This window comes from Salvelinus alpinus, chromosome 34 (genome assembly GCF_045679555.1).
Source record: "Salvelinus alpinus chromosome 34, SLU_Salpinus.1, whole genome shotgun sequence".
Taxonomy (NCBI): Eukaryota; Metazoa; Chordata; class Actinopteri; order Salmoniformes; family Salmonidae; genus Salvelinus; species Salvelinus alpinus.
In genome coordinates, this window is record NC_092119.1 from 22,416,926 (window position 1) to 22,441,858 (window position 24,933).

Here is a 24,933-nt window from a genome sequence, read left to right on the forward strand (position 1 = left end):
TCTGGGTGGTCATTTGCATATCGCTTGAGGTCAGTGCCGACCTGTTGTGTAATTACAGTGTCCTAATATGCAGATATTCACTGTGTAGTCTCTTCTGGTCTAAGTATTATCCTCCCATGCAAAGCAGGACTGATTAACAGTGTAAACTGCTGTTTTCCTGAGACCATGTTTGGACCAAACTACACCTGCCCTGTTCCTAAACTACATCCCCAACCCGCGTATCACTAAACATAATACGAAATGCTCTGAGACCAGGTTGCACTGACTCTGCGGCGTCCTGTGTTCCATATCTGGAATGAACTATCCAATGGAGCAAAGAAATGCAAGATGGGAGTGGTTCCGTTATGAGGTCACAGTGGGGGGACTGAACTACCAAGTGGGCGCAGCAGCAGGCGTAGAGAGCTACACTGGAGTACGATAACATGAGAGAGACACACTGAACCTGCGGTATCAGGGATTTTTTTTTTTCAATTAGGCAAAGCGAATCTCGCATAACAAAACGAGTAGAGTAACCTATTGCGCTTCCACGAGAGGGAACGGATAGATTATAGAGCCTCTCTGTTGCAGTTATGGACGAACTGAATAGGAAGAATTCCCTTGCTTTCTGAGAGCGAGACGGAGTGACTCGAAGGGGAAGGAGAAGGAGACATATGAGTACAGTGAAGAAAGTTGCCATTTCTTAAAACAAACTGAAACTCACGATTTACAGTGCGTAACGAAGAAACCATGTACGGGATAGTTGCGGTTTCATGAGCATTTTAACGGATCCTTTACTTTCCTGGTTTACAAGCACCGTGACAAAAGTTTCTCTAACGGAAAGTATAACAACCTACAGCACAAATCTAGACGGTTTACCGGAACTTTGAGCCTCGTTAGAAGATCTGCGTGGTGCTTTTCGCGTTGCATAGTTTAGCTGGGGTTTTCTACCTCGCTGGACTGGTGATTGGGGGTCTTGGGGGGGGGGGGGGGGCGTTGTGGATATATATAAATCAAATTCTACATGGCCTCTGCCAGGATGTACCTTATAACGAGATGCATTCTGATCTCCCTGGTTTGGAAGAGCAGTCTGGCACTTTTATGTCTGCCGTGTGATGAGTCTAAATGCGAGGAGCCAAAGCATTGCTCTGGCGCGGTTGTGCTCGGTATCTGCGGCTGCTGCTCGGTCTGCGCCAAGCAGAAAAACGAAAGCTGCGGTGGTGTCTACGGTCTGTATGGGACTTGCGACCGCGGGCTGAGGTGCGTGATCAGATCGGCGCTAAACGGTGGATCCATCACGCAGTATGAGGTCGGAGTCTGTGAAGGTTTGTATTCTATTTACACTGTTTCATCATTATGACTAGAGCCTATGCTCTGTCTAAAAGTTCACAGAAAACATGTCCATTGTACAAATGTATGGTTCCACTTGGGCTACGCATGGCAGGCTATTATAAGCTATAGTCTCAAAATCAGATAGCGGAATACAATGCATAATAGGCTATATCATATAGAATGCATTCAAATGACTTGAAACGAATAGCAATGAGCAATGTTTGAGTTCTACAGAATGTGCACCTGGCATTTCTGTCATGATATATAATACATTCTTAGTCCTATTGCTCTAGTAGGCTACTAAAAGTTAGTACACAGTAATAGGCCTAATACTGTTGGGTTAATAATAATGCTGAACATAAGTTTATTATTTTGTGGCTACTAGGAAGTTGTTACTATTTTCAAAAGTGAATGCTGTTGCTTTTCATGCTGTTTATTTATACAGTCAAGATAGAGCTATAACTTGCAGTTGCATAAACATGTCTCTCCATGCTGCTGGTCTTGCGGTATGGTGGGGGTCTGGAATAAGAGAGATATTGAGCAAGCGAGCTGGTTAATGTGTTTGCAGCATGTCGGTTTTCCAATTCTTTAGGGTATTGCTAACGGATTCCTTGCTGTTGTTGGACGCGGTGCCAGCCCCTCTCTTTCCGCCGTGGCTTGTATGTTTTTCATTGGAATATCTGCTATGCAACTCAACATACGCTTCAGCCCGGTATATTTTACATCGTCACAAACGAATAGGACGTGCCCCGCAAATAGGGTGGGCTACCTGGAATCACAGGTGTAGCCTATTATATTTTGTGGCTATGTAGTGTTCGCAATTCGTGGTGACTCAATTAGTGACGCGGCTGTCTCTGGCTCTCTAGAATGCTGTAGTTTTGCGCAAGTTTATATAGCCAAATTGCACTTGTGGAATGTTGATGAAGGTGGTCGATTCCTTGAACATTGAAGAAAAATAAATATTAATCACATCTGAGAGATTTTGATTCTATATTTCATTCCTTATACATAGGATAATGAGAGATTTTGATTCTATATTTCATTCCTTATACATAGGATAATCAATATGTTCAATACAACCGACACATTCAATGTGATTTCGTTGAAACAACGTGGAAAACTGATTGGATTTGCAAAAAGTCATCAACATAAGGAAATGTTGTATTTTTTCATCCAACTTTTAACCTAAATCCAATGTCAGGGTGACATTTTCTGGGGGATTTCACGTTGAATTCACGGTATTCACGGCTATTTCACAACTCAACCAAATGCAGCACTCCCTTTCAACTATAGAATCTGAGTGGAGAGGAAAACGGATATAATGATTTTAAAGTGCAAATTAAATTGTATTTGTCATATGCGCTGAATACAACAGGTGTAGTAGACCTTACAGTGAAATGCTTACGTACAAGCCCTTAACCAACAATGCTTTAAGAAGTTAAGAATTAAAAAAATAAGTGTTAAGTAAAAAATAGATGAGTAAAAAATAGAAAATAGAAAAAATTAAACAGCAGCAGTAAAATAACAAGTGAATATACAGGGGAACAAGTATATACAGGGGGGTACCGGTACAGAGTACAGAGGCAATGTGCAGGGGCACCGGTTAGTCTACCTGCATGTACATATTACATTGCCCGGAGGGAGGAGTCATGTTTCAACAGGGGCAGCCATTAATGAAAACATGTTGATGAGCGTCTCAAATGTTTGGCCAGTAAGTAGCCTATGTAGTCTCTCAGGCAGGTGATGTCTATTGTAAGGCATGTGGATAAAACAGCAGCTATAGTTTGTCTCTGCAATAGTCCCCTGGAGGGTTGAACCAGAGCAAAGTATGGAACACCAGTTATTGAAAGTACAGAGCATGATCTTCACCCCATAGCACACCCCTGTCTCCAACCTTAAATGTTCCCCGTTCCCCACAGGGCCTTTCCCCAACACATTAGAGCTATAGTCGCCACCACCTCTCACCCCCAACCACTAATGTTCTCTAGCTTTCCCTCAGAGGCCCTATATTCACCCAGCACATCAGAGCCCCATAATTCACCACCACTTACATACCTGCTGCTGTTCATAGTGTCACAGAGGCAGAGCACACAATGTGTCATGCCTCGTGACAGCTAATGTCAGCTTACTCATTATGAATGATGATGAGTGTCACAACGATGCAGGCGGTGCACAGGCCTTTGTTGGTGTAACACAGGGAGCTCGACTCCGCCAGTCCCCGAGGTACCTCAGTCTGATATTGTTATCAGCGGAGAGCGTCTCTCTCTACGCGAAGGGTCAGATTAAATAAATGCCTTTTAGCCCCTGAATTTATACCCATGCAGTCCCAAGCCAGGTAGGTGTTGAAAAGATTCCGATCACATTTCCAAAACCAACAGATTATGTCAGCCAAAGCCAGTGACACTCACTGACCACTCTCAGTTTGGACAATCACACTGGGTAAGGGTATAAGTGGCTTACCCCGAGCTCACATCCAACAGATCCCCAGAACAGTACCTGGCTAACAGCTCACCTCTAACAGATCCCCAGAACAGTACCTGGCTAACAGCTCACCTCTAACAGATCCCCAGAACAGTACCTGGCTAACAGCTCACCTCTAACAGATCCCCAGAACAGTACCTGGCTAACAGCTCTCCTCTAACAGATCCCCAGAACAGTACCTGGCTAACAGCTCACCTCTAACAGATCCCCAGAACAGTACCTGGCTAACAGCTCACCTCTAACAGATCCCCAGAACACTGCCTGGCTAACAGCTCACCTCTAACAGATCCCCAGAACACTGCCTGGCTAACAGCTCACCTCTAACAGATCCCCAGAACACTGCCTGGCTAACAGCTCACTTCTAACAGATCCCCAGAACAGTACCTGGCTAACAGCTCACCTCTAACAGATCCCCAGAACAGTACCTGGCTAACAGCTCACCTCTAACAGATCCCCCGAACACTGGCTGGCTAACGGGACAACATGTAACAAAGAGCACCATCAGACGAGTCTCTCTGGAGGCTCTGGGGGTTCAGGGTCGTCCCACTTGGGATGATGGCCCTGCTGTGGATGTTATATATTTTTTTCTGTCCCAGTTCCCCAGTTAGTGCTGTCGGATGGTCAGGGTCTCAGGGGATATTAGCTACTCTCTGCCACAGAAGTTACATTACCCCCCAGGCAGCTGGGCAGGCAGGCTTACAGGCAGCTCCAGCTTCAGGCCATTTCACTGCCTCCAGGTTCTCAGCACAGCATCACTGCAATGTCCTTTGCAACATACTGACTGTCTGACACCCTATCTGTCATTTCTATTTCTACATAATTTTGCCATTGTATAGTTTGACAGCCATTTGAGTGAAAAATAACTGCAATGATTATTGTTATCTGACTCTGAAAAGGAGCACAGCACCACCACAAAAGTGTTTGTAGTCAGTCATTGACATGGTTTTTGAAGTATGTGGAATAATAATCTCTCATGAATATGTATGCATGTCTCACTGAATTATACATCTTTCACAGAATGTTTAGAGGAACAAGAGGAGGAAGGAAGGAGTGTTTCCTGTTCACGCGGGCCTATTAAAGAGGAAATTGTGATAAGGAATAGGTTCTACCCTGTCCTTGATGTTAACCATATTGTAAGTCATTGATTACGTGCACCAGTTGTTTAGCGTCTGAATGGTCTGTCTCATAGGAATAGCTCCCAGGTCTACCGGGGGGCAATATGCACATAACAGGCAACAAATCTTGCAATAATAAAAAATATATATACCATTTAGCAGATGCTTTTATCCAAAGAAATGTACAAAACAATAAGTACATACCATTTTTGTGTATGTGGCACCATTGGGAATCAAACCCACAACCCTGGTGTTACTACACCACCTTCCCCTAGCCTCAGTAGGGCTTACACAATAGGGTCTTCTTGAGGTGTCTGTCACTCAACGCAGAGCCTTCAAGTGAGCCCAAATGGCAAAGCTATAACTGTGAATGACTTTGAAGTGACACTGTTCTAAATAGGTGTGCCATGTATCCCAAGCATGGAGTACCTTGCACACCACGGTGTCACAATACACCATTGTCACATTGTTTGAGTGGCTCTTGGGGGTTGTCCTATTAATGTTCATGCTCTCTCAATGAGTAATAGGCAAAATAAACCAGATGACAATTGTACAATTACAGAAATGGTTAAGTAATGATCATAACCAATGAGTCTATGAGAAAATGACTGGTTTGTTTCCAGCGTGGATTATCATTGTGGTTATGAACTCATCTAAAGATAATTCATCAACCATTGGACTGTGGTCAGTACAAGATTCATTGCATCAGTGCTTTTCAAATCTAAATTAAAGTCCCTTCATTGAGGCCCAGTTGCAGTGTTGATCAAATGTTGATTGTAAAATTAAATGTCATTGAGATAAGAACAGAGCTGTGCCAAAAAGCTAGAAAGACATGCACTCACTGCGTGCAATATGTTTGGCTCCCTTGTTTTTCAAATGGTAATGTGGCCAAATGAAATTGGTTTCTTTCTATACTGAACAAAAATATAAACGCAATATGTAAAGTGTTGGTCCCATTTTTCATGAGCTGAAACAAAAAGATCCCAGAAATGTTCCATACATACAAAAAGCTTATTTCTCTGAAATTCTGTGTAAAAATTTGTTTACATCCCTGTTAGTGAGCATTTCTCCTTTGGTAGATTAGCTCAGTTGTTAGATTATGGTGCTTGCAATGCCAGGATCGTGGGTTCAATCCCGGGGCCACCCATACTTAAAAAATGTATGTACGCATAAATGCTATATAGTGCACTACTTTTGTCCAGAGCAAGATGGGAATAGGGTGCCATTTGGGACACACCCCGTGGTCTGGATAACTTCCTCTTTGGCAGAGCCACCATGACATGATGGAGCAAGTTAAGTGATTATCATGGCTGTCTGGTTTCAAAGATAATCATTTTATGCAACAAAAAACAGTTTTGTGTTGTTATTATAGTGAACAAAAATATCAATACAACATGTAAAGTGTTGGTCCCATGTTTCGAGCTGAAATAAAAGATCGCAGAAATGTTCCATACACACAAAAATATTATTTCTCTAAAATTTGGTGCACAAATTTGTCTACCTACCTGTTAGTGAGCATTTCTCTTTTGCCAAGATAATCCATCCACCTGACAGGTGTGTAATATCAAGAACCTGATTAAACAGCATGATCATTACACAGGTGCACCTTGTGCTGGGGACAATAAAAGGCCATTCTAAATGTGCAGTTTTGCCACACAGCACAATGCCACAGATGTCTCAAGTTTTGATGGAGCGTGCAATTGGCATGCTGACTGCAGGAATGTCCACCCGAGCTGTTGCCAGAGAATTGAATGTTCCTTTCTTGACAACCGCAGACCACGTGTAACCACGCCAGCCAAGGACCTCCACATCCGTCTTCTTCACCTGCGGGATCATCTGAGCAGGGGGAGGGAGGGTGGGGGGGGGGGGGGGGGTGTATTTCTGTCTGTAATAAAAAATATAATCTTTCGGATTGGCTGTGCCTGGCACCCCAGTGGGTGGACCTGGCTCCAAACTGTGTGGGCCTATGCCCTCCCAGGCCCACCCATGCCCTGTCATGTGAAATTAGGGCCTAATTTATTTATTTAAATTGACTGATTCCTATGAACTATAACTCAGTAAAATCTTTGAAATTGTTGCATGTTGCGTTTATATTTTTGTTTATATTTTTGTTCAGTATACATAGAAATGACTGTCTTCTGTCAGGAAGATGGTTAAAACATTGAGAGGAACTAGGACACGTATTTCTCTTGTTTTAACAGTTTACTCTTGGAATGTGTGCACTTGGCTCACAGAAGCGTATCTGGAAGTTAGCGAAGCTGGCTGCTTGTTAGACTGGCAAGCCTGATGCCAAATAATTTAGTGCTTTAAAGACAACATTAAATAATTCTGAGTGACAAAAAAACAGGAATCCAATGTAACAGAGATTCTAACACGAGGATAGAATGTTCTGTTTTTTTTGTGTTCTGTTGCTGTTTAGCATTCCTCTCTAGTTTCTCTATACAAGCTACATGCATGCTATGGCATGAGGGCTGGGGAGGAATAATAATAATATATTTGCTTAGCTCACACCCTTGTCTAAGGCGACATGCATAGTTTACATTTTTACTTTGTGATGTTAGCCATTTCTGCAGCTGGGTATTTACAAAATGAGATGAGCTCCACAAAAATCCATTCCCATTCCCATCTGTTAGACAGATGGCCACCTGGGACTTACAGACAGGGTTTTAAGGTGCAGTTCTCTAAATGGGGTTTAAAGAAACAGTTCTCTAAACCAGGTTTAAAGGTTTGTTTCTCCTGAACAAGATTTAAAGGTGAAGTTCTCTAAACAAGATTTAAAGGTGAAGTTCTCTAAACAAGATTTATGCTGCTGCTACTCTCTGTTTATCATATATGCATAGTCACTTTAACTATACATTCATGTACATACTACCTCAATTGGTCCGACCAACCAGTGCTCCCGCACATTGGCTAACCGGGCTATCTGCATTGTGTCCCGCCACCCGCCAACCTCTCTTTCACGCTACTGCTACTCTCTTTCCATCATATATGCATAGTCACTTTAACCATATCTACATGTACATACTACCTCAATCAGCCCGACCAACCGGTGTCTGTATGTAGCCTCGCTACTTTTATAGCCTCACTACTGTATATAGCCTGTCTTTTTACTGTTGTTTTATTTCTTTACTTACCTATTGTTCACCTAACACCTTTTTTGCACTATTGGTTAGCGCCTGTAAGTAAGCATTTCACTGTAAGGTCAACACCTGTTGTATTCGACGCGCAAGTGACCAATAAACTTTGATTTGATTTGACTTGAATATTTAAAGGTGAAGTTCTCAAAACAAGATTTAAAGGTGAAGTTCTCTAAACAAGATTATTTAAAGGTGCAGTTCTCTAAACAGGGCTTAAAAGTGCAGTTCACCTAAACGGTACACCATATAGTTCTGCCATCATCTATTAAAAAAAGGCGACAATAATCATGCCTACTATAGGTATTGGTTGAAGCTCAGTGTTAAATAAAATCTCCCTATCATCATATTTAAGCCAATATGACACCAATCTTGATGAAATTTCGCAAATCAACTTCATTGGAAGTACACAACACACTCCCCGTCTCTCTTCATGAGCTGTCCGTCCATTATCGAGAACCACATACTAGATTTTTTAACAGGGTCGTTAGCAATTGAGTTTTAATTTCTTCAGGATTGGTGGGTCCCCTGCGATTAGCATGAGGTTGTAAGAAACATAACATTTCCCAGGACATAGACATATCTGATATTGATATTAATCTAACTGCACTGTCCAATTTACAGTAGCTATTACAGTGAAAGAATAGCATGCTATTGTTTGAGGAAAGTGCACAGTTTTGTACATGAAAAGTTATTAATAAACAAATTAGGCACATTTGGGCAGTCTTGATTCAAAATTTTGTACAGAAATGCAATGGTTAATTTTATCAGTCTAAAACGTTGGACATCCACTGCTGCCATCTAGTGGCCAAAATCTAAATTGCACCTGGACTAGAATAAAACATTTATAAACATTTCTCTTGCATTTCAAAGATGATGGTACAAAAAAACGACAAAAAAACGGTTGGTTTATTCATTGTTTTATCTTTTACCAGATCTAATGTGTTATATTCTCCTACATTCCTTTCACATTTACACAAACTTCAAAGTGTTTCCTTTCAAATGGTACCAATAAAATGCATATCCTTGCTTCAGGGCCTGAGCTACAGGCAGTTAGATTTGGGTATGTCATTTTAGGCGAAAATTGAAAAAAAGGGGCCGATCCATAAGAGGTTTTAACTTCTCTAGGGTATGTGGGACGCTAGCTACACTGGTTGTGAATCCAGCCAACATGTCAGAATTCAAATAGGTTTGTCGTCGAAAGCAAACGATGCTGTTATCTGAGGATAGCACCATAGTAAACAAAGAGAGAGAAGCATATTTCAACCCTGCAGGCGCGACACAAAACGCAGAAATCAAAATATAATTCATGCCTTACCTTTGACGAGCTTCTGTTGTTGGCACTCCAATATGTCCCATAAACATCACAAATGGTCCTTTTGTTCGATTAATTCCGTCGATATATATCCAAAATGTCAATTTATTTGGCACGTTTGATCCAGAAAAACACCGGTTCCAACTTGTGACGTGACTACAAAATATCTCAAAGGTTACCTGTAAACTTTGCCAAAACATTTCAAACTACTTTTGTAATACAACTTTAGGTATTTTTTAACGTAAATAATCGATAAAATTGAAGACGGGATGATCTGTGTTCAATACAGGATTAAAACAAACTGTAGCTAGCTTTCTGGTCACGCGCCTCTAACAAACAGGACACTTCGAGTGACCCTCGTTCAAGATGGCCGTACTTCTTCATTACACAAAGGAATAATCTCAACCAATTTCTAAAGACTATTGACATCCAGTGGAAGCGGTAGGAACTGCAAGAAGGTCCCTTAGAAATCTGGATTCCCAGTGACCTCAAAAAAAAAATCTGAATGGTTTGTCATCGGGGTTTCGCCTGCTAAATAAGTTATGTTATACTCACAGACATGAATCAAACAGTTTTAGTAACTTCAGAGTGTTTTTTTATCCAAATCTACTACTAATATGCATATCTTATCTTCTGGGGATGAGTAGCTGGCAGTTTAATTTGGGCATGCGTTTCATCCAAAATTCCGAATGCTGCCCCCTACCCTAGAGAAGTTAAGAGTGTACCGTGTAACTACCTAGCTCAAATCCTGAAAACGAAATTTAAACAAGACTATAGCGTCCATAAAGTGACCATTGGACCTAAAAAATCCTGGATTGACTAAGTTTTGTAGGCGCAACAGTTTTTATTAAATGTATAATTTCCGCCCGTTAAGAAACAAAGATGTGCTACCTTTCTGTACCATTTCTGACAATGCTAACATATTTTTTAGCCGAAACTCAGCATTCTAACACTGGGTCGTTGCTTGGCAGTGTATGCAAACAAACCCAGGCTACTGTATATAGCTAGATATATGGTGGTATTCAAGCTGAGGGAAATCAATAAATTCAAACAGATATTTTTATTTTTATAACGTTACCAGCTAGCTAATGTTACCTAGATAACAAACAGGCAAACAAAGGTAGCTAGCCAATGAATGTGATATTTTGATTAACAAGTGTTATACCAGTCAGATGAGAGCTAACATTGGCTAGGTAGCTAACCAACTAGCGAGGACAGCTAGCTAGCTAGCTATATTTTGCAAACTGTACGATCTACAACTAAGACTATCTTACCAACGGGACATAAAATACTGTAATATCTTATGTTTCACAAAATGTGGCTGATCAACGACACGGATAATATAGAGATGGCTGGCTTCTCAGTGCATCAGCAGGATAGAGAAGCTACGTCTGGTAAGACGAGGGGCGGGGGTGTGTGTCTATTTGTCAATAACTGCTGTTGGGCAATGTCTATTATTAAATAAGTCTCGAGGTATTGCTGGTAGAATACCTCATGATAAGCTGTAGACCACACTATCTACCTAGAGTGTTCTCATCTATATTATTCGTAGCCGTCTATTTACCACCACAAACCGATGCTGGCACTAAGACCGCACTCAATGAGCTGTATAAGGCCATAAGCAAAAAATTAAATGCTCATCCAGAAGCGGCGATCCTAGTGGCCGGGGACTTGAATGCAGGCAAACTTAAATCCCTTTTTACCTAATATCTACCAGCATGTCACATGTGCAACCAGACGAAAAACTCAAGACCACATTTGCACCACACACAGAGACGCATACAAAGATCTCCCTCGCCCTCCATTTAGCAAATCTGACCATAATTATATCCACCTGATTCCTGCTTACCAGCAAAAACTAAAGCAGGAAGCACCAGTGACTCGGTCAATAAAAAGGACTGGAATATATTCTGGGATTCATCCAATGGCATTCAGGAGTATACCACTTCAGTCACCGGCTTCATCAATAAGTGCATCGACGACGTCGTCCCCACAGTGAACCAGAATCTATGGATTACAGGCAACATCCGCACCGAGCTAAAGGCTGGACACTAATCCGGACGCTTATAAGAACCATCAAACAGGCAAAGCGTCAATACAGGACTAAGATTGAATCCTACTACACTGGCTCTGACACTCATCGGATGTGGCAGGGCTTGAAAACTATTACGGACTACAAAGGGAAATCCAGCAGCGAGCTACCCAGTAACGTGAGCATACCAGACGAGCTAAATACCTTTTATGCTTACTTCGAGGCAAGCAACACTGAAGCATGTATGAGACCACCAGCTGTTCTGGACGACTGTGTGATTACGTTCTCCGTAGCCGATGTGAACAAGACATTTAAACAGGTCAACATTCACAAAGCTGCAGAGCCAGACGGATTATCATGTACTCACATTTTATTTATACATTTTTATATCACCTTTTTTTAACCAGGTAGGTCAGTTGAGAACAAGTTCTCTTTTACAACTGCGACCTGGCCTAGATAAAGCAAAGCAGTGCAACAAAAACAACACAGAGTTACCATGGCATTAACAAACGTACAGTCAATAACACAATAGAAAAATCTGTATACAGTGTGTGCAAATAAAGTAAGGAGGTAAGGCAAAAAATAGGCCAATAGTGGCGAAGTAATTACAATTTAGCAATTTACACTGGAGTGATATACAGTTGAAGTCGGAAGTTTACACACACCTTAGCCAAATACATTTAAACTCAGTTTTTCACAATTCTTGACATTTAATCCTAGTAAAAATTCCCTGTCTTAGGTCAGTTAGGATCACCACTTTATTTTAAGAACGTGAAATGTCAGAATAATAGTAGAGAGAATGATTTATTTCAGCTTTTATTTCTTTCATCACATTCCCAGTGGGTCAGAAGTTTACATACACTCAATTAGTATTTGGTAGCATTGCCTTTACATTGTTTAAGTTGGGTCAAACGTGTTGGGTAGCCTTCCACAAGCTTCCCGCAATAAGTTGGGTGAATTTTGACCTATTCCTCCTGACAAAGCTGGTGTAACTGAGTCAGGTTTGTAGGCCTCCTTGCTCGCACACGCTTTTTCAGTTCTGCCAACAAATTTTTTATCGGATTGAGGTCAGGGCTTTGTGATGGCTACTTCAATACCTTGACTTTGTTGTCCTTAAGCCATTTTGACACAACTTTGGAAGTATGCTTGGGGTCATTGTCCATTTGGAAGACCCATTTGCGACCAAACTTTAACTTCCTGACTGATGTCTTGAGATGTTGCTTCAATATATCCACATACTTTTCCTGCCTCATGAAGCCATCTATTTTTGTGAAGTGCACCAGTCCCTCCTGCAGCAAAGCACCCCCAAAACATGATGCTGCCACCGTCATGCTTCACGGTTGTGATGGTGTTCTTCGGCTTGCAAGGCTCCCCCTTTTTCCTCCAAACATAACGATGGTCATGACGGCCTATTTTGTTTCATCAGACCAGAGGGCATTTCTCCAAAAAGTATGATCTTTGCCCCCATGTGCAGTTGCAAACCGTAGCCTGTTTTTTTATGGCAGTTTTGGAGCAGTGGCTTCTTCCTTTCTGAGCGGCCTTTCAGGTTATGTCGATATGGGACTAATTTTTCTATGGATATAGATACTGTTGTACCTGTTTCCTCCAGCATCTTCACAGGGTCCTTTGCTGTTGTTCTGGGATTGATTTGCACTTTTCGCACCACAGTACGTTCATCTCGAGGAGACAGAACACGTCTCCTTCCTCAGCGGTATGATGGCTGCATGGTCCCATGGTGTTTATACTTGCGTGCTGTTGTTTGTACAGATGAACATGGTACCTTCAGGCGTTTGGAAATTGCTCCCAAGGATGAACCAGACTTATGGAGGTCTACGATTTTTTTTCTGAGGTCTTGGCTGATTTCTTTAGATTTTCCCATGATGTCAAGCCAAGAGGCACTGAGTTTGAAGGTAGGCCTTGAAATACATCCACAAGTGCACGGCAGTTAGCCTAGTGGTTAGAGCGTTGGACTAGTAACCGAAAGGTTGCAAGATCGAATCCCCGAGCTGGAAAGATAATCTGATCTTCTGCACCTGAACAAGACAGTTACCTCACTGTTCCTAGGCTGTCATTGAAAATAAGACTTTGTTCTTAACTGACTTGCCTAATTTAAAAAACTAAATTGACTCAAATGATGTCAATTAACCTATCAGAAGCTTCTAAAGCCATGGCATCATTGTCTGGAATTTTCCAAACTGTTTAAAGGCACAGTCATCTTAGTGTATGTAAACTTCTGACCCACTGGAATTGTGATATGGTGAAATAATCTGTTTGTAAACAATTGTAGAGAAAATTATTTTTGTCATGCACAAACTAGATGTCCTAACCAACTTGCCAAAACTATAGTTTGTTAACAAGAAATTTGTGGAGTAGTTGAACAATGAATTTTAATGACTCCAACCTAAGTTTATGTAAACTTCAACTGTACAGTCGTGGCCAAAAGTTTTGAGAATGACAGAAATATTAATTTTCACAAAGTCTGCTGCCTCAGTTTGTATCATGGCAATTTGCATATACTCCAGAATGTTATGAAGAGTCCTGAGATGATTTGCAATTAATTGCAAAGTCCCTCTTTGCCATGCAAATTAACTGAATCCCCAAAAACATTTCCACTGCATTTCAGCCCTGCCACAAAAGGACCAGCTGACATCATGTCAGTGATTCTCTCGTTAACACAGGTGTGAGTGTTGACGAGGACAAGGCTGGAGATCACTCTGTAATGCTGATTGAGTTCGAATAACAGACTGGAAGCTTCAAAAGGAGGGTGGTGATTGGAATCATTCTTCTTTCTCTGTCAACCATGGTTACCTGCAAGGAAACACGTGCCGTCATCATTGCTTTGCACAAAAAGGGCTTCACAGGCAAGGTTATTAACCATTTATCGGATCATCAAGAACTTCAAGGAGAGCGGTTCAATTGTTGTGAAGAAGGCTTGAGGGCGCCCAAGAAAGTCCAGCAAGCGCCAGGACCGTCTCCTAAAGTTGATTCAGCTGCGGGATCAGGGCACCACCACTACAAAGTTTGCTCAGGAATGGCAGCAGGCAGGTGTGAGTGCATCTGCACGTACAGTGAGGCGAAGACTTTTGGAGGATGGCCTGGTTTCAAGAAGGGCAGCAATGAAGCCACTTCTCTCCAGGAAAAACATCAGGGACAGACTAATATTCTGCAAAAGGTACAGGGATTGGCCTGCTGGGGACTGGGGTAAAGTCATTTTCTCTGATGAATCCCCTTTCCGATTGTTTGGGGCATCCGGAAAAAAGCTTGTCCAGAGAAGACAAGGTGAGCGCTACCATTAGTCTTGTGTCATGCCAACAGTAAAGCATCCTGAGACCATTCATGTGTGGGGTTGCTTCTCAGCCAAGGGAGTGGGCTCACTCACAATTTTGCCTAAGAACACAGCCATGAATAAAGAATGGTACCAACACATCCTCTGAGAGAAACTTCTCCCAACCATCCAGGAACAGTTTGGTGACGAACAATGCCTTTTCCAGCATGATGGAGCACCTTGCCATAAGTCAAAAGTGATAACTAAGTGGCTGGTGGAACAAGACATTGATATTTTGGGTCCATGGCCAGGAAACTCCCCATACCTTAATCCCATTGAGAACTTGTGGTCAATCCTCAAGAGGCGGGTAGACAAACAAATTCTGACAAACTCCAAGCATTGATTATGCAAGAATGGGTGCCATCAGTCAGGATGTGGCCCAGAAGTTAATTGACAGCATGCCAGGGCGGATTGCAGAGGTCTTGAAAAAGAAGGGTCAACACTGCAAATATTGACTCTTTGCATCAACTTCATGTAATTGTCAATAAAACCTTAAATTAATTAAAAACGCCTTTGGGTTCGTGGAGTGGAAGTCAAGTGGCAGTGAGTGTGGTGGTGTGTACTGCTGCATGTATCTTGCTAGAACGGAGGAGAGATCAGCTCTCAGACTCTCCTATGGCAGGGTTTCCTAAACTCGGTCATTACCCCGCAAACCAGGTGCACATTTTGGTTTTTGCCCTAGCACTACACAGCTGATTTAATCATCAAGCTTTGATTATTTGAATCAGCTGTGTGGTGCTAGGGCAAAAGCCCCAGGACCAAGTTAATTTGTGGAATTTATTTCCTTAATGCGTTTGAGCCAGTCAGTTGTGTTGTGACAAGGTAGGGGTGGTATACTGAAGATAGCCCTATTTGGTAAAAGAACAAGTCCATATTATGGCAAAAATAGCTCAAATAAGCAAAGAGAAACAACAGTCTATCATTACTTTAAGATATGAAGGTCAGTCAATCCGGAACCTTTCAAGAACTTTAAATGTTTCTTCAAGTGCAGTCGCAAAAAACATCAAGCGCTATGATGATACTGGCTCTCATGAGGACCGCCACAGGAAAATACGACCCAGGGTTACCTCTGCTGCAGAGGACAAGTTCATTAGAGTTAACTGCACCTCAGATTGCAGCCCAAATAAATGGTTCACAGAGTTCAAGTAACAGACACATCTCAACATCAACTGTTCAGAGGAGACTGCGTGAATCAGGCCTTCATGGTTGAATTGCTGCAAAGAAACCACTATTAAAGGACAGCAATAATAAGAAGAGACTTGCTTTTGCCAAGAAACACAAGCAATGGACATTAGACGTGGAAATCTGTCCTTTGGTCTGATGAGTCAAATGTAAGATTTTTGGTTCCAACCACTGTGTCTTTGTGAAATGCAGAGTAGGTGAACGGATGACCTCTGCATGTGTGGTTCCCACCGCGACGCATGGAGGAGGAGGTGCGATGGTTTGGGGGTGCTTTGCTGTTGACACTGTCTGTGATTTATTTAGAATTCAAGGCACAGTTAACCAGCATGGCTACCACAGCATTCTGCAGCGATACACCATCCCATCTGGTTTGCGCTTAGTGGGATTGTCATTTGTTTTTCAACAGGACAATGACCCAACACACCTCCAGGCTGTGTAAGGGCTATTTCACCAAGAAGGAGAGTGATGGAGTGCTGCCTCACATGACCTGGCCTCCACAACCACCCGACCTCAACCCAATTGAGATAGTTTGGGATGAGTTGGACTGCAGAGTGAAGGAAGAGCCTCCAACAAGTGCTCAGCTTATGTGAGGAGTCCTTCAAGATGGTTGGAAAAGGATTCCAGGTAAAGCTGGTTGAGAGCAACAACGGCTGAGCCACGAAGCGATAGGCCACACAAACTCACAGAATGGGACTGCCGAGTGCTGAAGCGCGTAGCGGGTAAAAAGTGTCTGTCCTCGGTTGCAACACTCACTACCGAGTTCCAAACTGCTTCTGGAAGCAAGGTCAGCACAATAACTTTTCGTGGGGAACTTCATGAAATGGGTTTCCATGGCCGAGCAGCTGCACACAAGTTCACAATGCGCAATGCCACCTTTTGTGGTGAGTGGGCACCTACTCACCAAAAAGTTATGATATTTTTTTTTATTGACATGTTTTGCTAAAATAAGGAAATACGGGCATGCACCACATTAATACAAGACAAAACAGCTAATTCATGCTTTCCACCTGGCTACCCCAACCCCGGCTAACAACTCTGCACCTCCCACAGCAACTGGCCCAAGCCCCCACACTTCTCCTCCACCCAAATCCAGGCAGCTGATGTTCTGAAAGAGCTGCAAAATATGGATCCCTACAAATCAGCTGGGCTAGACAATCTGGACCCTCTCTTTCTAAAATTATCCGCCGCCATTGTTGCAACCCCTATTACTAGTCTGTTCAACCTCTCTTTCGTATCGTCTGAGATTCCTAAAGACTGGAAAGCGGCCGCGGTCATCCCCCTCTTCAAAGGGGGAGACACTCTAGACCCAAACTGTTACAGACCTATATCCATCCTGCCCTGCCTTTCTAAAGTATTCGAAAGCCAAGTGAACAAACAGATCACCGACCATTTAGAATCCCACCGTACCTTCTCCGCTATGCAATCTGGTTTCCAGGCTGGTCACTGGTGCACCTCAGCCACGCTCAAGGTCCTAAATGATATCATAACCGCCATCGATAAAAGACAGTACTGTGCAGCCGTCTTCATCAACCTGGCCAAGGCTTTCGACTCTGTCAATCACCGTATTCTTATTGGCTGACTCAACAGCCTTGGTTTCTCTAATGACTGCCTCGCCTGGTTCACTAACTACTTCTCAGATAGAGTTCAGTGTGTCAAATCGGAGGGCCTGTTGTCCGGACCTCTGGAAGTCTCTATGGGGGAGCCACAGGGTTCAATTCTCGGGCCGACTCTTTTCTCTGTATATATCAATGATGTCGCTCTTGATTCTTTGATCCACCTCTACGCAGACGACACCATTCTGTACACATCTGACCCTTCTTTGCACACTGTGTTAACAAACCTCCAGACGAGCTTCAACACCATACTACACTCCTTCCGTGGCCTCCAACTGCTCTTAAATCCTAGAAATGCATGCTCTTCAACTGTTCGCTCTCCGCACCCTCCCACCCAACTAGCATCACTACTCTGGACGGTTCTGACTTAGAATATGTGGACAACTATAAATACTTAGGTGTCTGGCTAGACTGTAAACTCTCCTTCCAGACTCACATTAAGCATCTCCAAAGTTAAATCTAGAATCAGCTTCCTATTTTGCAACAAAGCCTCCTTCTCTCATGCTGCCAAACGTACCCTCGTAAAACTGACTATCCTACTCATCCTTGACTTCCGCGATGTCTCCGTGCTTCTACACCTGAATTGCTTGCTGTTTGGGGTTTTAGGCTGGGTTTCTGTACAGCACTTCGAGATATTAGCTGATGTGCGAAGGGCCATATAAAATAAACTTGATTTGATTTACAAAATAGCCTCTAACACTCTACTCAGCAAATTGGATGCAGTCTGGATCACAGTGCCATCCGTTTTGTCACCAAAGCGGCATATTCTACCCACCACTGCGACCTGTATGCTCTCGTTTGCTGGTCCTCGCTACATATTCGTCGCCAAACCCACTGGCTCCAGGTCATCTATAAGTCTTTGCTAGGTAAAGCTCCGCCTTATCTCAGCTCACTGGTCACCATAGCAACACCCACCCATAGCACGCGCTCCAGCAGGTATTTTTCACTGGTCATCCCCAAAGCCAACTCCTCCTTTCCTTCCTGTTCTCTGCTGCCAGTGACTGGAACAAATCGCAAGAAATCACTGAAGTTGGAGACTTATATATCCCTCACTAACTTTAAGCGTCAGCTGTCAGAGCAGCTTACCGATCGCTGCAGCTGTACACAGCCCATCTGTAAATAGCCCATCCAACCAACTACCTACCTCATCCCCATATTTGTTTTTGTTTTTCTGCTCTTTTGCACACCAGTATTTCTACTTGCACATCCTCATCTGCACATATATTACTCCAGTGTAAATTTCTAAATTGTAATTTAACTTTGCCACTTTTGGCCTATTTATTGCCTTACCTCCTTACTTCATTTTGCACGCACTGTATACAGATTTTTCTATTGTGTTATTGACTGTACGTTTTTTTATCCCACGTTTAACTCTGTGTTGTTGTTTTTGTCGCACTGCTTTGCTTTATCTTGGCCAGGTTGCAGTTGCAAATGAGAACTTGTTCTCAACTGGCCTACCTGGTTAAATAAAGGTGAAATAAATTAAATTAAATAAATTCAAGCCTGATGGTATGGTAAGTATGAAAACAAAGCTGGCTTTCATTTAATGAATAAAATAAGTAGCGTAATGGGATAATTTCTTATTGTGGTGTGTGAAGAATCCAATACTTGAACATGTATGATGTACATCTCACGTTCATGCACCTCCTCTAAGAGTATGAATTAAGTTGTTTGAGAAGGTTTGAATTATAAGCAACTGACCTACACATAGTTTGAAGTACATTACCAACATAGCTACTGTAGTAGGTCAAAGTTGTGTGCTGGAAAACCTTGGCAGAGCATGGGTGGAATAGGCATTGTGGTGCTCGTGAATTTCCTTTCTTTTCTGTTTCAGACCCATGCCTATTCTCACTTCATACAAAGTTTTTTGTTTTTAATAACCACTATTATTGTGGATAGAGTTTCAGTCTTTTCATTGATGAAGATTTCCATCAGGCGTAATTGTCAAGCACATGACAAACACTCCCGTACCCAGATGCACCTGAAGCATGTACTTTAACCATGACTCTCCTCATTAGTGTTGTGCTCAGAACACAGATGTCCCTTCTCATTTGCAGGTTTGCACTGATAGTGGATCCAAACTTCTGCTGTCTGTTCTCAGAAACAGTTCTGTTCTGTCTGTTCTCAGGCTCAACTATTCTCTTTTTCAACCACTTGTAATGACATCCATCCATCTAAAAATCCATCTAAAACTAAACAACACAATCTGTAATTTGAACAGGCTGACTCTGCCACTTTGTTTGGTAAGCTGAGGAATGGGGCTTTGGAAATAACCATCTCAAACTTAAAATCTCCTGTCAGAAGGAATGGTTGCCTGATGGCTATATAAAAATAACAGAATATAGATTATATCAGTAGAGTGGCGCATAGGGGTTGTGAACCAGCCAAGCTAAACCAATCCCAGATGCCTATTCTCTTACACCCTCCAGTCATTCGCTGGGTTGATTTATGAATGGATTTCAACTCAATAAAATATTGTTTCCACTCACTCTAATGTGATTTGGGGGATTAAACTGTGAGATAACAGAAAGAAATGAAGACACATTTAATTGAGTGACGCCAGAGGCCATGACAGGCTCACCAGCTCAAATAAAATCCAGAACACTCGGTGGTGAGACAACCCTTTAACACCTTTGCCCAAAGATGGATGTGACTGCTGTGACTGCCGCCAAGGGTGATTTTGTGCCCCAGTGTTTTTCTGATGCTCCCACAAATAGGGCCAGTGAAGGCTGGATGAAATTTGGCGTCTGTAGTGAGGGAAGACAAGCGGAAATATTTACCTCCTTCTCCACTGCTTCTTCCTTGTGACGCTCCCCCCTTTTCGTCCCTGAAGTCTCTCAAACAGACCGGGGTTCAAATACTAATACGAACTAATTTCAAATACTTTATCTGGGCTTGATTGTGCTTGCCGTACATAAAAGGAACCAATAGAATAGTTGCAAAAGAGCAAACCCCAATTATCTTGCACTCCAGCCAGACTAGAGCAAATGCTAAAAGTGTTGGAAAGACTTAAAATAGTATTTAAACCCAGGTATGCCATCAACTGGTAGTCTGTCCTCATGGGAATCGTGGGCCTGGGAGAAGTGATAGAATTTCCAGGGCTGGATAGTGGATATAATTTAGAACCAGAAGAAAAGATGGAGGGGTTAGGGTTGGCTGGCAGAACTAAATAAGAAATAAAGCCCTAGGTTAGGTTAGAATCCTGAGCTAGCGAAAAACACAGCCCCAGGATAGGAAGAGCAGAGCATCTTCTGTAGCTACTGTAAATCCATTAAAAAATATCCTCTTTTCTTAAAGGCTAAAGCCATTTTTATTTGTGCTTTTGTTGCATCATTTTGTCAGACGACGATAGTTCTTTCATTTTCCTCTCCTACACGAAATTACTGTACATTTAAAAGCTTACATGTTTGAAATATCTTTGTCTTGAGTAATTAATAGGTACCTTCAGTACCATCTAATACAAATACTGCCTGCTCCTTCATGCAGCCAGGCAGGGCCCCCTGCTAAGATAACTATCAGGTGCCACCACAGTGTGCTGTCTGAGACTGGAACCAGGGCGCTATCCTCAAACAAAATCACAGGGACTTCAGATGCCATGGGGCCGCAACTTTATCCCTTTTCTTTTAGCATTGCTTTGGTGTTGGGTTTACTGTTTCAATGAAGATTTCATCCAACTTTTAAAACTAGTTCTAATTTCAGATACAGAATGTGTTCAATGCTGCATAACTCAAAATGTCACATAAATCATACTTTGATGTCAGTGGGAGTTTTCTAAAAACACTTGAGTTAGGCAATGCCCTTGTAACGCTCCTCCTCCTCCTCGTCTGATGATGAGGAATAGGAATCATCGGACCAACACGCAGCGTGGTAAGTGTTCATAGTAAATTTAATCAAATGAACTGAACACTGAATGACAAAAAACAACAAAGAGAGTGAACGACACGAAACAGTCCTGTAAGGTGAAAAAACACAAAACAGGAAACAACTACCCACAAACACAGGTGGGAACAGGCTACCTAAGTATGGTTCTCAATCAGAGACAACGATTGACAGCTGCCTCTGATTGGGAACCATACCAGGCCAAACACATAGAAAAGGACAACATAGAACAACACATAGAATGCCCACCCCAACTCACGCCCTGACCAAACCAAAATAGAGACATAAAAAGGATCTCTAAGGTCAGGGCGTGACAGCCCTTATCAATTACAACCGCATTTTGAAAGATAAATGATAATTTAACATCTTCCGTTTTGATTTTGATAAAGTAGTGAATAACATGATTTTGGAATGAGATGTTTGACAAGCAGGTGTCCACATATTTTTGGGCTATGTATTGTTACTGTATTATTAATGCTAGATGTTTATATAATGATGAGTCACGTGTACATTGTGTTCTCTGAACTTGAAGCGTATGCATTTCACACACAGTTATTGACAATAATATACACATACTTTACTGTATCTGTCCATACGCACACACTCAAACATTTACCCACACACTTTCGCTCAATGTCACTTCTATGCTCAGAGATAGAAGATGAAAACATTATACTCTATGCCAACAAAAGCGCTAGAGTGGGCACACGTGCTCAAGCGGGCACACACACACACACACATGCACATGCAGGCACACACCCACGCACACACGCATAATGCCTTATTTGCACTGCAAATCCAACTTCATAATGTTGCTGTCAGATAGCAGTGTGTTGGGGTCTAGGGGCTGAGACTGACTCTGTGGGGGAGAAAATCACTGACGATGAGGTGGGGAGCTAGATAGTGGAATGGAATGCTTCTTCCTACACTTGGATATACTGGTTTCGTCCCAAATGGTACCCTCTTCCCTATGTAGTACACTACTTTTGACCAAGGCCCATATGGCTCTGGTCAAATGTAGTGCACTATAATAGGGATAGGGTGCCATTTGCAATGTTCCCACTGTAACATACTGATCAATATTTCAGCTGAGGAGGTGAAAATTACTGACCTTTATAGTGTCTTATTTGCAATACATTCTTGGGGGATAGTGTGAGTACCGGTAATGCTTTCCAGTTAGGATTGTTGGAGGCGTTATGAAAACAAATCTGGAATTGAAACATTAATGAAATGTTATATTGTCAACTTGATAAAACAAAAGTGTTGATGCCCTTGATTTGATGTAGTCTTACAATTACATTGTCCTCACTCTACCTTTCTTGGTCCCGATCAGATGAAAACTGGGACGACGACCAGCTGTTGGGATTTGAGCCGTGCAATGAGAACCTGATCACTGGCTGCAACATCATCGACGGGAGGTGTGAGTGTGACAGCATACGGACCTGCAACAACCCATTTGAGTTCCCCAGCCAGGACGCATGCCAGACCTCTCTGAGGAAGATTGAAGGTATGATGCATGTCAATTAATGTTTAACAATGAAATATTAATGTTTGTCCTCTTGGTCCTGTATGGCTCAGTTGATAGAAGAAGGATATTTAGAAGGAGGAACATTATTCCCCGAATGGAACACATCTCGACAAAACACCTTTCTCTCTCTCTGGCCTGCATGATGCAGTTCCTAAGAGTGGGTAGAGTAGTGCATGCATGGTCATGTTTCAGGTTTCAAGCCACAAGCACCCAAGGTGTTTTCATGCAGTAATGTATGCTATGTAGTCTACTGTTAGTTACCATCTGTATGGATGGTTTGTTAGATGCTATGACTTTAAATGGATCATCCAAGTGCGTGGGTAGTTTGAGTTCGGATCTGACTCGTGCTGTTAGGTTTTCATAGTGATTTTCTCGATATTATGTTCGCCCCATATGCCTCTGCCAGTTCTATAGGATTTATTATTGGCAGTAATTAACTCAGCTAATTTTATGTGCTTCTTTATTAATTATTAAATACCCAGACATAAATCAAACTGAATTGTCAATTCCCAGCTTCGGTTAGGGGTGGTATGCGGCCTCCATACTGATTGAATAGCTGTCACTGAGGTTGGTTTTCAGGATCTTCATCCTTTTCTGTTGTTCCCCCAGCATATTTAAAATTCTGTTACAGTTGCACTTTGAATAACAACTCGTAAATCTCTGGCGCTACACAATTTTGTCATTTATTTATCTGCTCTTTGCTGCTCCTGTTTTCTCCCATTTTTTGTTTTTTAGTGTGAGGGGTTTTGTTTGTTTAGTCATATATTTTTTCTCTGACAGGCTCTCCTCAGTGCATCACCAAACAAACAAACAAGCTTTTTGTTGAAAAGCTGATAAGGATTCTAATAGGCCTATCAGAAGGCAGTCCCCCATGGTTACCCAGACTTTATCTCAGTGTCTGCTGTTGTGTTCACAGTTCTCTGGCAGCAGACGGCCAATTAAATCACCAGAATATTGGTTTGTTATGGCAACCAACCGTCCTAGCAATGGGGATGAGGGCACTTGTTGTTAAATTGTGGCAGGTATACCTTCACATGATGACCAGACCACCGCACACGTGCGTTCGTGCGTCGGCGTGCGCAATTTTGCGCAAGTTGATTTTGTTCACCCACACCAGACGCGAACAGGACATGCAGGTTGAAATATCAAAACAGACACTGAACCAATTATATTAATTTGGGGACAGGTCAAAAAGCATTAAACATTTCTGGCAATTTAGTAGCTAGCTTGCTGTTGCTAGCTAATTTGTCCTGGGATATAAACATTGGGTTGTTATTTTACCTGAAATGCACAAGGTCCTCTACTCCGACAATTAATCCACAGATAAAACGGTAAATTTGTTTCTCATCATCTCTCCTCCTTTGTTCAGGCTTCTTTTTCTTCTTTGGACTTTATGGCGGTTGCTAATCAACTTCATAGCATTACTACAACCGACTGGAGTGTGTTAATCTTTCCATCACCCACGTGGGTATATGCTCCTAAAAACCAATGTATCCTGTTGTGTCCTGTTTGGCTGGTTCAGTCATTTGTTATGGCTGGTGTTGTGAACGTTGGTGGTCTGGGTCCTGTCTGTCTGTCTGTCTGTCTGTCTGTCTGTCTGTCTGTCTGTCTGTCTGTCTGTCTGTCTGTCTGTCTGTCTGTCTGTCTGTCTGTCTGTCTGTCTGTCTGTCTGTCTGTCTGTCTGTCTGTCTGTCTGTCTGTCTGTCTGTCTGTCTGTCTGTCTGTCTGTCTGTCTGTCTGTCTGTCTGTCTGTCTGTCTGTCTGTCTGTCTGTGCACCTGCGTGCATGCTTCTGTGTCTATGTGTGTGTGTCTGCTCTCTGTCTTGGCAAGGTAGTCCTTTGGATGTGTGTGTAGAATGAACTCTTGCTGCCGTAACCACGGACTGAGAGATTACACTGAGTACAGACTGGGATTATTATAATCAGCAGCATCACAGGTATTACAGACATTTCTCAGCGTACCAATGAGCCTTGTTTTGGTTCAATGAGGGCAGACCCATAGGGCGGTGCACAATTGGCCC

General features: G+C 42.4%; 1 protein-coding gene across 1 annotated transcript in view; it reads left to right on the forward strand.

The window, feature by feature from the left end:
• The first annotated feature begins 376 nt into the window (after positions 1-376).
• crim1 (cysteine rich transmembrane BMP regulator 1 (chordin-like)) overlaps positions 377-24,933 on the forward strand; it is a 184,881-nt gene continuing 160,324 nt past the window's right edge. The window contains exons 1-2 of the mRNA XM_071382060.1: positions 377-1,301; positions 22,718-22,891. Coding sequence (XP_071238161.1) covers positions 1,001-1,301; positions 22,718-22,891 — 475 coding nt within the window. The 5' untranslated portion in view covers positions 377-1,000. The remainder of the gene's footprint in view (positions 1,302-22,717; positions 22,892-24,933) is intronic.